Raw genomic sequence first — 13,812 nt, forward strand, 5'->3', positions numbered from 1 at the left:
AAACCCTGTTCGAAAAATCAAACAAACCAAAAAAAAAAAAAAAAAAAAAATCAAAAGTTTGTTTTTAATGTTTATTCTTTCTTTTTGCTTTTGTTTTTCAAGACAGGGTTTCTCTGTGTAGCCTTGGCTGTCTAAGTTTGTACACCAGGCTGGCCTCGATCTCACAGCTATCCGCCTGCTTCTGCCTCCCAAGTGCTGGTATTAAAGGTGTGCACCACCACCTCCCAGCTAATGTGTATTCTTGTGTGTCTTCATATATGCAAATACATGTACGAACATGTATACAAACAGGCCACAAAAGAGGACATCACATCCCCTGGAGCTGGAGTTACAGGAAGTCATGAACCACCCAGTGTATATATGTTGGGAATTGAATTCTGATCACTGCAAAAGCAATGTGCACTCTTAACTGCTGGCCACGCCTCCAGTCCCCTCTGGCCATGTGTACTTTTTTTAAAAAAAGATTTATTTGTGTATTATGTATACAGTGTTCTGCCTGCATGTGCCAGAAGAAAGCAGGAGATCTCATTATAGATGGTTGTAAGGGCTGGAGAGATGGCTCAGCCGTTAAAGGCTAGGCTCACAACCAAAACTCAGAACTATTGGAAGAGCATCCGATGCTCTTAACTAACCTCTGAGTCTTCTCTCCAGACCACCATGTATACTTTTTAAGTTCTCCTTCTATTTCTTAGTTTTTTAAGACTCGGTGTGTGGGTGGGTGTGGGTGTTTAGTTGCCTTGTGAGCTCACATTTGTAGGGCTGAGAAATCTTAACTGAAATACAGCTTCATTCTTGGGCAAGTTTGGCCCCTACCCCTTCATTGTACTGGTGTGTGTGTGTGTGTGTGTGTGTGTGTGTGTGTGTGTGTGTGTGTATACAAATGAGGTGAAAGATTACTTTCTTATAAAATTGGGCAATTAGCCGGGCATGGTGGCTCACACCTTTAATCCCAGCACTCGGGAGGCAGAGGCAGGTGGATCGCTGTGAATTCGAGGCCAGCCTGATCTACAAAGTGAGTCCAGGATGGCCAAGGCTACACAGAGAAACCCTGTCTCGGAAAAATAAAAAATAAAATAAAATAAAATTGGGCAATTTATAGTTCTTACCCTTAGAGTTGTTAACCAATAGATAATGTTTTATTTGAGAAAATGTCAACATATTGGACATTACTTCCCAAAGAGTCATCTGGCCATTAGTAATAGATAAATAAGGTTGGCTATAACAGAAGGAATGTGTCAGTGACTTAGAGGCTAGCAAGAGAAACAAAATTAATTTTATCAAGTATTTGGGGGGAGAATAGAACAAATTTTGAAATAGTTATCTTCTTGTCAGGCTGTGAGGCTCTCCACATAATTTACATTTTAGCTAAAAGTAATTGCATCAAATAATGCTTTGCTAAGGCATGTAGCTCAGTGGTAGATTCCCTCACTAGCTATACATGAGAGTCTGGATATGACCCATTGCACTTAAAACAAAACAAAACAAAACCAGGAAAACCTTTCTGTGAGCTGTGCTGATGGACAACACTTACAATCCTAACAGTTGCACAGAAAAATTTCAAGTTCCAGGTTAATCTAATCTACAGTAAAACATTGCCTTAAAAAAATTAATAGGGGGTCTGTTCAAACTACTGTACCACCCAAGGACAATGCATGCCCTAAACCTAGACCCCCATTCCGATCTAACCAGTGAACAGCACATTCTCCACAGCTGTGTGGAAGAGCAGAGACTGCCTCTGACATGAACTCTGGTGGCCCATATTTGACCACCTCCCCATGGTGGGGAGGCCTGGTGGCACTCAAGAGAAAGGATAAGCAGGCTAGCAGGATGAGACCTGATAGGCTGTGATCATATGGGGAAGGAGGAGGTCCCCTCCTGCCACAGACTTAGGGGAGGGGAATAGGGTGAAAGAGGGAGGGATGGGGGGACCGGGAAGATACAAGTGGGGATAACAATTGAGATGTAGTTTGAATAAGTTATTTAAATAAAAAAGGAAAAAATAATGCATTGTCACTCTAGGTGTGCTGTTCCTAGATTCTGGTTTTGGTTTTGGTAGTTTTGAGACAGGGCCTCCTTGTTATGAAACTCAGGCTGGCCTCTCAGGCACAGCACTCCTCCTGCCTCCCAAGTGCTGGGTGCTACACGTGTGCCTCTGTGCCTAGCCATGAGTAGATGCTGTAGGAGCAGCTACTGATAGGCTTGTGTGCCCATCTCTATGACTGGCAACAACAGTTTGAGCAGGCACCAAAGCTCAGGGTGGCACCCGTGTATGTATGGATGCCGAACTTCATACTTTAAGCAGCTGCATGCCACTCTGAGTCTCCTAGATGGAGTAGAACAGTTTCTCCTCATCACTTGAGACCAGGGGTACGGATTACATATGCTGAGTTTTGGATTTGCTGGTTTTGACAGGACTTAGCTAGCTCCATGACCAGCCTTCCTTATGGACTTGGACCTCTTCAGAAGTTGTATTTGTATGTATCTCATAAAGTAGTTATTTCAGGAAAATGGGAAACGTTTGGTTGAAAATTTTAGTTAGTTAGAGATGTGACATTCACTGGTGGTCAGCGTTGTGGTTAGAGGATCAGAAGCCAGCCAAAGTAGGACCCAGAGGTGACCTCCTTTCTTGGGGCTATAGGTACACAGTTACTTAGTCCTTAAATACTAATTTTTTTAAGGCAATGATTTGCTGTGTAGATTAGATTAACCTGGAACTTGAAATTTTTCTGCTCTAGCTGCCCAACTATTAGGATTATAAGTGTTGTCCATCAGTACAGATCACAGAAAGGTTTTCCTGGTTTGGTTTTGTTTTGTTTTTCAGTGCAATGGGTCAGATCCAGGTAATCCTGATTTGCTTTTTCTTTGGGTTTATTATACATAGGTTTAAAAAAATTATAGGTGTATTTCTTTTTTATTTTTCAAGACAGGGTTTCTCTGTGTAGCCTTAGCTATCTAGAACTCACTCTGTAAACCAGGCTGGCCTCGAACTCAGAGATCCACTTGCCTCTGCCGCCCTAGTACTGGGATTAATGGTGTGTGCCCCCATAACTTGAGGATTCTTAACTTATTACTGCATGAAGTTATCCCATTGGGGGATTAGAGACAGGGTTTTCTCTATGTAGCCCAAGCTATCCTAAAACTCACCTTGTAGGCCAGGCTGGCCTTGATCTCAGATCTGCCTGCCTCTGCCCCACCCCTCCTACCCCCTTAGTACTGGGACTAGAGAGAGACACTCCCTGACTCACTCTTTCTTTTCTTCTTCTTCTTCTCCTCCTCCTCCTCCTCCTCTTCCTCTTCTTCTTCTTCTTGTTTTTGTTTTGTTTCGTTTTTTGAGACAGGGTTTCTCTGTGTAGCCCTGGCTGTCTTGAACTTTTTGTAGACCAGGCTGGCCTCGAACTCACAGGGATCCATCTGCCTCTGCCTCCCAAGGGCTGGAATTAAAGGTGTGCGCCTGCCACGCCTGGCTGTTTTCTTTCTTTCTTATATCAACAACTACTAAATTATTGCCTAGTAGTTAAAAGTTTTAATAACAAGCTTTAGTGTAAACTATAAATACACCCCACTGGCTGATTGATTACAGATTAACTGCCTTCATTTCAGAAAATTAGTAACAAATCCTAGTGTCAGATAAGCAAGGTTGTAACAGATTTGAACTGCAGTGACCTCTAAAAACCACCCTAATAAGGTGAGAAGTGTTTTGAACTTGAACAGGCGATGAGCAGTGTCTTTGATGAGAACTGCTCATGTGAGATATATAGTATGTACTTCCTTTAGATCATATGTCTTCGCACCACATTTGCCTAGTGTCCTCAGAGGCCAGAAGAGGGCGTCAGATCACTGGAGCTAGAGGTGTAGACAGTTGTGAGCCACCAGGTGGGTGCTGGGAATCAAACCCAGGTTCTCAAGAAGAGCCATAACCACTGAGCCATCCCTCTAGCCACTATTTTATTTCATCTTGAGATAAAGCCTCACTGTGCATCTTTGGCTGGCCTAGAGCTCACTTCATAGACCAGTTTCAAAGGCATCCATCCACCTGCCGCTGCCTTCCAAGTACTGAGATTAAAAACATACACTACCATCCGTAGCCTGGAAAGTTTTTAAACGGTCCACGTACTAGAGCTGTTTCTCAGTGGTGAAGCACTTAACCTGTCATGTGCAAAGCCCTGGATTTGCTCTCCAATATCATATTGAGAATAAAATCACCTATTTTAAGCTTAAAATACTGAAAAGCCAAAATAACTATCAGGTGAAATTCAGTAAACACATCATGTATTTTATGTTAAAAGTGTGTGACCAATTCTTAATTTCTGCTAGTTTCTCTATTTAGGTACATTCTGTTTTAAGTCAGCCTGCCTACCTGAGGCTACTCCCAGGATGCCTGCTGCCTTTTCCAGCCGTGACTGCAGGGTACAGGTTCTGAAGGTGAAATGTCTGGGTGGTGCTGTTTGGGGAGCTGTAGAAACTTTAGGAGGGCTCTAGCTGGAGGAAGTGGGTCACTGCAGACCTGCCTGTCTGTCACTGCCTCTCTACTCCCTGGCCAACAAGGGAAGAGCCACCTCTGTCCATGTTCCTGCTGCCATTATGTTCCATCCAGATCACTTGGGGCCAAGCAGCCATGCCCCCTGTAGGTTGTATCTGAGGTAGTTCCAGGAGAGCCAGGGCTACACAGTGAGACCTCATCTCAAAACACACACACACACACACACACACACACACACACACACACACACACACGGTAATACAGTATTTTTTTTTTTTATAGAATCTCATTGTAGTTTTCACTGTTTACATACTGTAAACAGGAGAAAAAAATTTTAATGTTTAAACAAGTCCCAAATCTGTTGTAATTTCCCAGGCGCTGGTAAAAGATTAAAAAATCTACTAATGAGCCGGGTGTGGTGGCACACGCCTTTAATCCCAGCACTCGGGAGGCAGAGGCAGGTGGATCGCTGTGAGTTCGAGGCCAGCCTGGTCTACAAAGTGAGTCCAGGATGGCCAAGGCTACACAGAGAAACCCTGTCTCGAAAAACCAAAAAAAAATCTACTAATTAGTCCTAAATTATAAAAATAACCAAGGCAAATATGGAAGTGTTTAATTATTCTCTCTCCCCCTCCTTTTTTGATATTTGGGTTTTTGAAGACAGGGTTTCTCTGTGTATCCCTGACTGTCCTGGAACTTACTCTGTAAACCAGACCTACTTACTCTCCTGAAGCATCCCCTAATGCTTCTAAAATAGATCTGCCACCTTGCCTGTGGCTTGCCATGCCTCCACCTGGAGAGGGTAGTTGCTACAGGAAAAGGAGGTGAAAAGGAGTTCAAGGAGCCAGGCATGGCAGCACATGCCTTTAATCCCATGTGTGGCACACACTTGAAACCTCTAGTGGCAGAGAGCGCCCCAGCCAGCCAGGCCTAAAGAGGAGAGCCTGCGTTTGGAGAAACGGCTCTGAGGTTAAGAGCATGGGCTGCTCTTCTAAAGGTCCTTGTCAATTCCCAGCAACCACATAGTGGTTCACAACCATCTGTTATGAGACCTGGTGCCCTCTTCTGATGTGCAGATCTACGTGCAGGTAGAACGAGAGAGAGAGAGAGAGAGAGAGAGAGAGAGAGGGAGAGAGAGAGAGAGGGAGAGAGGGAGAGAGAGAGGAGAGAGAGAAGAAGAAGGAGGAGGAGGAGGGAGGGAGAAGAGAAGGAAGAAGAGGGAAGGAAAGTTTAGAGAAGGCTCTTCAGACACACACACAGCTGCTCTTTTCTGTGTAGACTTTTGGGGACAAGCAGTACCTGTATTTTGTACACAGAGGATCTAGCACATATGTGCTAAAGCCTCTGATTTTTGAGCATATGCTTTGAAAAAATACCCTAGGGAAGAAATTTATTGTGGGAGAGGATAGGATGTTCATAACCTCAATCATCAGGATGCTGAAGTGGGAGGCTCACCAAGCATTTGGGGCCAGACTGGGCTACAAAGAAAGACCCTGTGCTAAAAAGGCCAGCACTCAGGAGGCAGAGGCAGGCTGATCTCTGTGAGTTCAAGGCCAGCCTGGTCTACAAAGAGTCCAGGACAGAAAAACCCTGTCTCGAAAAACAAAACAACTACAACAACAGCAAAACCCAACACAAAACAGTTCATTGTGAATTTTTTCTGAGATTACTCCCTTATTTCTTGGTGTGTAGTTTGGGTTGTTGTCTTCGCCAGCCCTTTGTGTTTCTGTGGTGCCTGGGGCTTTGCAAGTGCTCTGTCACTGAGTTTTTCCAGACAGGGTCTCTCTGTGTAACCTTGGCTGTCCTAGACTCGCTTTGTAGACCAGGCTGGCCTCGAACTCACAGTGATCCGCCTGCCTTTGCCTCCCGAGGGCTGGGTCGTGTCTTTTCTTGAATGAAGAATCTGCACATTCTCACATGCAGAACGTGCTTCTTTCAGGGACACTTATGGCCATGTGACGAAGCTCCTGGGACCCAGAAGCTGAGTCCTCTCCACCCAGAACTGCTGTATATATTTCCTTTGTTTCTTTCCTGACTTACAGGTGTGACTCAGCACACGTGTAACAATGGATCAGAAGTATGTTCACACAGGAAGAGAGAACCAGTAATTAAGGGTTCTTTTTATTTGTTTGGAGCAAACACATTGCTAAAGCTACTTATTGGTAGCAAAGGCTGTGAGATCTCTTCCTGGGACACAGGCAACCCCCTACTTATGTACTAGGCAGTCTGCGGTATGTCTCTAGCCCCAGAGCCCTTCTGAACATCAAGGAGAGCAAAACCTATTCTTTGTTGTTGTTTGGGAACATGGAAAAGTAATTTTTGTCAACAGCAGCTGTCATAACAGCATGGCTGTGGTGTCCTCAGCTCCCCATGAGCAACATGGGCTGTTTCCTGTGCTGGGGACTTGAGAATATGCATATGGCCACAATGAAATGCCATATAGGCAGCCTAGACATCCAGTGTTTAAAGGCCACTCTGCTGACCACTGTGCAGTCTCGTGGCAGACATACGGAGTTGCCTTGTCGTGAAGGGAGATAGTATGCTTCATCCTGTCGACAGAGCAGCATGGTAGATAAGCCCTTGTTTGCAAACCAGCCTCTTGGGAAAGTTGTATAACTTGTCTCCATTTCTTTATGTGTGGAATGGACTTGGTGGTAACCACTTCTAGGTTGCAGTGAAGTACTCACCAAAGCTCAAAGTGTGTCTGGCCAAACTGACTGTGGTGGCTCAGGCCTATAATCCTAGCACCTGGGGGTGCTGAGGCAAGAGGATCAAGAGTTTGAGGTTACAAGCAAGATCTTAGCTTGTGCTTAGTCCATGTGTTAATGCACCATTGCTGTTACCATTGTACCTGTTGTAACTATTGGCGTGCGCATGCACACACACACACACACCCAAACCCACTCTGGCATTATGGTTTTATGGTTATGGTCTTTTATTTTATTTTATTTTATTTTAATTAATTTATTCTTGTTACATCTCAATGTTTATCCCATCCCTTGTATCCTCCCATTCCTCCCCCCCCCCCCCAGGTTATGGTCTTTTAAAAAATTTTTTTTTATTTAAAAAAATTTTAATCATATGTATGTATGTGTAAATTCAAGTGCCCTTAGAGGCATTTCATCCCCCTGGAGCTGCAGCCACAAGCAGTTGTGAGCCACTTGACATGAGTGCTTGTAAGAGCAGCACAAACTCTTGACCACTGAGCCACCTCTTTAGTTCCTGTACAACTCTTTCTCCTCCTAACGTGTTTACTCTTTGGCATTTCTAACCCATGTCTGTCTGGCGGGCGGGGAGGTGTGTTTTATTTGTTTGAGACAGGGTCTTACTATGTAGCTGTCCTGGAACTCACTATGTAGACCAGGTCTCAAATTCCCTGCCTGTGCCTTCCGAGTGCTGAGGTCAAAGACATGTGCCCAGGATTAAAAAGGGAAAGCCAATAAACAGCAATACGTTTTTGTTCTTAGGTGTTTAGTCTTGGCTTCTTTGGTGGCTGAGAAATAGGTCTTGTTGTGTAGTTCATAGCTGCTTCGTACTCTCAGGCATCCTTGCCTCCACCTCCCATATGTTGAGATCACAGGTATGTTCCGCCAAGTCCAGGCATACTTCCATATTTATTAGATATCCCACCCAAGTGCTAGGCTGACAGGTATGTAGTGCTGCACCTGTGATCTGGGGTGCTGGGGATCAAACCCAGGGTTTAGTGTGTGCGAGGCAAATATTACCAATTGAGCCACATGCCCAGACTCCTGGTGTGTCTTTTTGTTGTTGTTGTTTGTTTGTTTTTATTTTGTTTTTCTTCTCTAGACAGGGTTTCTCCATGTAGCCTTGGCTGTCCTGGACTCTTTGTGGATCAGGCTGGCCTTGAACTCACAGTGATCCACCTGCCATTGCCTCCCGAGTGCTGGAATTAAAGGCATGTGCTGCCACCGCCCGGCTCTTGGCATGTCTTTTAAAAATACTCTTTGGTTTTTCCAGACAAGGTTTCTCTGTATTATCTTGGCTGTCCTGGACTCACTTTGTAGACCAGGCTGGCCTCGCACTCACAGTGACCCGCCTGCCTCTGGGATTAAAGGCGTGCACCACCATGCCTGGCTTTTAAAGATACTCTTAGCTGGGCATGGTGCTAACGCCTGGAAGACCGAGGGGGGAGAATCGCAAGTTCAAGGAACATGTTCTCTCTAGATGTTAAAATGTATAAATGGTAATTAAATTCTTAGGGGAAATTGTTTTGTTTTGCCCTCTTGCTTAAAATTTTAACACTTGTGTCCTAGTGTGGAACTTTACTGTAATTTGGTCCCATGGGACAGTTATAAAAGCCCGTGTGGAGACCTCCACGGTGTTTTTTCACATTAGCTCTGGATGAAGCTGCTGAGGGGGAGAGCAGACTGAGCAAGCTGCCCAGGGACTCTAATATAGAAACCACTGCCCATGTTTAAGTGTTTAAATTAGGCTTTAATAAACCAAAAGACTGATTTCCTGATTTACTATTACTCACTGTATCTCAGGTGCTTAACAAACATGTGTGATGATTCATAGTAGCTGTTTTGGGTAATACAAATAAGGACATTTTTGTCTGCAGAATGTTCTGTTGAGAAAGCACAACTCTAGAATATTCCAAGAAGTGAGCAGGAAGAACCAGCAGTCTGAAAGGTTTCTTTTATGTGTTGGATTCCTTATGGGAATGAATCCAGAGCCTCAGGCTTGCTAAGTGAGCCCTCTACCACTGCACTACATCCCTTGCTCTGTAGAGGCTTCTCTAGAGCAGGATGGAGCAGTTTGTGTAGAAAGCTTCACTGGAGCATAGTCACGACCATTGTGTTGTTTATCTTTGGCTACTTGGTGCCACAGCCAAGAGCAGGACAGAACAAACACCTTTGTTGGCCACAAGATCACCAGTCTTTTTGATTTTTCGAGACAGGGTTTCTCTGTGCAGCCTTGGCTGTCCTAGACTCACTTTGTAGACCAGGCTGGCCTTGAACTTATAGCGATCCACCTGCCTCTGCCTTCTGAGTGCTGGGATTAAAGACGTGTGCCACCATGCCCAGCACAATCTCCAGTCTTTTATGAAAAGTTTTGATAATCCCGTTTTTATGTTTAAGGTGCGTTTTCTCAACTTTGCCATAAATGTCTTTTTGTTCCTGACAGTTTTGTGTTGTGAGTGCATCCTGTGCATTATAAGACATTTCAGTAGCATCCCTGGTCCCTACCCTGTAGATGTCAGTAGCATCCCACTCGGTTGTGATGACCAAAATGTTTCCCTATACTCCTGGTTCCCTGAGCATCCACAGATCTCAGTTGCAGTACATAGGCAGTCATTGTGCAACTAGACCAACAGAGTAAAGGGTGGGAGACGTTTGGTGTTCTCTCCAGAGACAGTCGTGTTTCTGTCTCAGGGTAGCTGAAGTAGGAAGAGGTCTGGGTTTACAGGAAGAGGCACTGAGGATGAAATCACATCATCCCTGAAGTTAGGGGGAGTTGGGGACTGGGTCATACCCAGGTTTTCTGTTGTGTGTGTTGGTGGAGAATGAACGGTTTCCTCCCATCCCTAAGATCCCAGAATAATGGCTCATGAGACTCAATTTAACAAATACCTAGGCCGTATAGCTAGGCTCTTCTCTATCTCATAACTTAAACCATTTTACTAACCTATATGTGGCTGGTTACCTGTGCCCAGGTATGATGGGCTGTCCTTCTCACAGTTGCTGTCTGAATCCTAAGCCCCTGGCAGTATGAAGCCCTCTGTCTGCCACATGTCCCACCGTCTATTTCTGCCTCAGCTATAAGCTATACGTTTTTTAATTGATGGGTATTGCATCTATACATTACATAAGAGATTCCCTCCCTGTACAGTTTTCATGCTTCCTTTATAAAGCATTGGTGTGTGTGTGGGTGTGTGTGTGTGTGCGCGTGCACGTGCGCGCGCATTGTGTACAGATCCCATCTGTGTGTGCCCAGTAAGACAAGAGTTAACACTAGCAGTAGGCTGCTTTTCTGTCTTAAGGTTATTTATAAGTTATTTGTATAGGTCTCTGCCCTTAGCTTGCATAATTGAAGAACTTGAGTGTCTATATCCAGTACAAGTTAATACCAGCCCATTCCTATAATCCCAGACTCAGGGGGATCATGAGTTCAAAGCCAGCTGAGCTCGCACTAAGGGGACCTGATGCCCTCTTCTGGCAGCTGTGGACACTGCACACATGTGGTACACAGACATGAAACAAAAATGAAAACTGTTTACAGGAAATGAACTTATTTTGAGGTGGTAAGATGGCTTAGTATGGGTGAGCTGTTTGCCAAGTACTTGGCTTCCCGCGTTCGGTCCCCAGAACCCACATAAAGGTGAAGGAGAGAACCAGCTCCTCGGAGTTGTTGGCACCACAGCACATGCCACCACACAGTCCTCACGCATGCACACAGTAATAAGATTTTGGGGGGCGGGGTTTCAAGACAGGGTTTCCCTGTTTGTATCCCTGGCTGTCCTGGACTCATTTTGTAGACCAGGCTGGCCTCCAACTCACAGTGATCCACCTGCCTCTGCCTCCTGAGTGCTGGGATTAAAGGAGTGCTCCACCGCGCCCTGCTAAGATGCTTCAAAAAGAAGTTACAATAGTTGGGTTGGAGTAGCTTATTGGGACATAATTTTCAATAGTGTGTATTACTAGGTTTTCAATTTTGGAAATGGAGCAAATTAATTGGAAAAACAGGGCTATAGTCACAAGGCCCTGAATTCAAACTCTCAACAGTGCAAAAAAGGGAAAAATGGGAGTGAGTAAAGGCTGGGGAAATTGCCCTCCAAAGAGAATAATATTCTGTGTATCCTAGTCTGGTTCCTTACATTTAAATTTCAAAGATGTAATTGATGTTGAAATAAGTATGTTGTTGTAGAGAGTCATCCCCATGGTAATTAAGTATTTAAGCAGGTGAGCAAGAGGGGGATGGGGGTTGTTGGGGAGTGGAGAGGTAGTTCTGTGGTTGAGAGTGCTTCCTGCTCTCCTAGGGGACCTAGCTGTCTCCAGCACCCCCTGGTCTTTGGGGGCACTTGCATGCACACGATGCACATAAATTCATGCAGCCTAAAACACATACATTTTAAATCATTAAAAAGTTATTTTTGGCCGGGCGGTGGTGGCACACACCTTTAATCCCAGCACTCAGGAGGCAGAGGCAGGCGATTGCTGTGAGTTTGAGGCCAGCCTGGTCTACACAGCGAGTCCAGGACAGCCAATGCTACACAGAGAAACCCTGTCTCAGGAAAAAAAATTATTTGTGGCCAGGCACAGACAGTGCTGCTTTAATTCTAGCACCCAAGAGAAGTAGAGGCAGGTGAGTGTCTTTGACTTCGAGATCAGCCTGGTCAACAAAGTGAGTCCAGGACAGCCAGGGCTACTCAGAGAAACCCTGCCACCAAAAAAAAAAAAAAAAAAAGTTATTTAAAAATATTTTTTGAATGAGCAACTGAACTCCAGTTAATTGGGTATAATTGCATATTCCCATGTATGAAGTTTGTTTGTTTTTCCAGATCTTACCAATATATTTGAGTCCTTCCTGCCCCAGTTGTTGGCCTATCCTAACCCCATCGACCCTCTGAATGGTGATGCTGCAGCCATGTACCTCCACCGACCAGAAGAATACAAGCAGAAAATTAAAGGTAACGTGAAATGTACTTTTCGTTGGCCCTTCAAAGCCTTCTACTGTTTTGGTTTTTGAGACAGGGTTTCTCTGTATAGCCCTGGCTGTCCTGGAATTCACTCTATAGACCAGGCTGGCCTTGAACTTAGATATCAGCCTGACTCTGCTGGGATTAGAGGTGTGCGCCACCAATGCCCAGCTTAAAGCATTTTCAAGTTACTCAGTTCCTTATAGTTTTTCTCTAGTCTAAAAAGAGACTGCACCAGCCAGGTGTGGTGGGGCACGCCTTTAATCCCAGCACTCGGGAGGCAGAGGCAGGTGGATCATTGTGAGTTCAGGGCCGGCCTGGTCTACAAAGCGAGTCCAGAACAGCCAAGGTTACACAGAGAAACCCTGTCTTGAAAAACCAGAGAGAGAGACAGAGACAGACTGAGACTGCACCATCCTCCTGTCCTCCCTTTTGCGCTCTCTGCTGGCGGTTCAGTCTCTGTGGGCCCATCACCTTGCCTTTTCCTCTTCCTCTTCAGTGTGTTCTGTTTGTGCTGTACCCACTGCTCTGGCTTGCCTTTTTACCCTGATCTGTGTTTGAGAACTTGCCTAGTGAGAAGTTGTAGGTGCATAAAACAGTAACAAAAAAGGAAGAGACCTCTGTGCCTGTGTCTGTTCCTTCTGCACAAACGGGCAGGCAGCGGCGCCCCCTTGTGGTGGGCAGTGGTGAGCTCATCCACACAGAGCATCAGAACTCTCAGCATGGAATTCATTTTCTTAGGTCTCAAGTACTTTGCAAATTAATACCTAATTTAAGATAGCACAGTAACCTACATAGCCAAACAAACATGTTCTCCGAGAAAAATGCCATTTCAACCATACATAACTTTGTTAGGAAACTATGCTACAATTTTATAGATAGCTTTCATTTACCAGTGTCTGTAAAATATGGCTATTTTAATATAGAAAATATTGCTAAGCCGGACAGTGGTGGCGCAAGCTTTTAATCCCAGCACTCAGGAGGCAGAGGCAGGCGGATCATTGTGAGTTCTAGGACAGCCAAGGTTAACACAGAGAAACCCTGTCTCGGGGGGATAAAAAGCCTACATCTGAGGTGCAGTCAGAATTTCTTGATCTGTATGTTCTTCCTCATTTTCTTTAGAGTTTTGGTTTTATTACTTTTCTTCCTTTATTTAAAAAAAAAATTATTCATTCATTCGTTTCAGGTTTTTTGGGAGGAGACAGGGGTGTTGTTATGAGACAGGGTTTCTCTGTAGCCCTGGCTGTCCAGGAACTTTCTTTGTAGATCAGGCTGGCCTTGAGCTCACAGAGATCCGCCTGCCTCTAGAGGGCTGTGATTAAAGACATCTGCCACCATACCCAGTGTGTGTGTGTGTGTGTGTGTGTGTGTGTGTGTGTGTGTGTGTGTGTGTGTTTAAGGCTAGCTGGGGGTATAGCTCAGTTGATCCGTTCTTGGGTAGCAGACCTGTAAACCTGAATTTAATCCCCAGCACTACATAAACTCTAGATATGGTTGCACGTGCAAGGGGAGTTTGAGTCAAGGAGGTCAGAAGTTCAGGGCTATCCTTGGCTATCTGGAGTTTTGTTTTTGTTTTTTTTGTTTTTTTGAGACGGTCTCTCTGTGTAGCCTTGGCTGTCGTGGACTCACTTCGTAGACCAGGCTAGCCTCGAGCTCACAGCAATCCACCTGC

The 13,812-nt window shown here is 44.9% G+C and overlaps 1 protein-coding gene across 3 annotated transcripts in view; it reads left to right on the forward strand.

Annotated features, from left to right (window-relative positions):
- The window catches only part of Ube2h (ubiquitin conjugating enzyme E2 H), a 121,731-nt gene that overhangs the window by 106,512 nt on the left and 1,407 nt on the right, over nt 1-13,812 (forward strand). For all 3 annotated transcript variants that reach the window (XM_051151810.1, XM_051151809.1, XM_051151808.1), the window contains one exon: nt 12,003-12,131. In XM_051151810.1, coding sequence (XP_051007767.1) covers nt 12,003-12,131 — 129 coding nt within the window. The remainder of the gene's footprint in view (nt 1-12,002; nt 12,132-13,812) is intronic.

The sequence above is a fragment of the Acomys russatus genome, chromosome 10 (assembly GCF_903995435.1).
Source record: "Acomys russatus chromosome 10, mAcoRus1.1, whole genome shotgun sequence".
Classification (NCBI taxonomy): domain Eukaryota; kingdom Metazoa; phylum Chordata; class Mammalia; order Rodentia; family Muridae; genus Acomys; species Acomys russatus.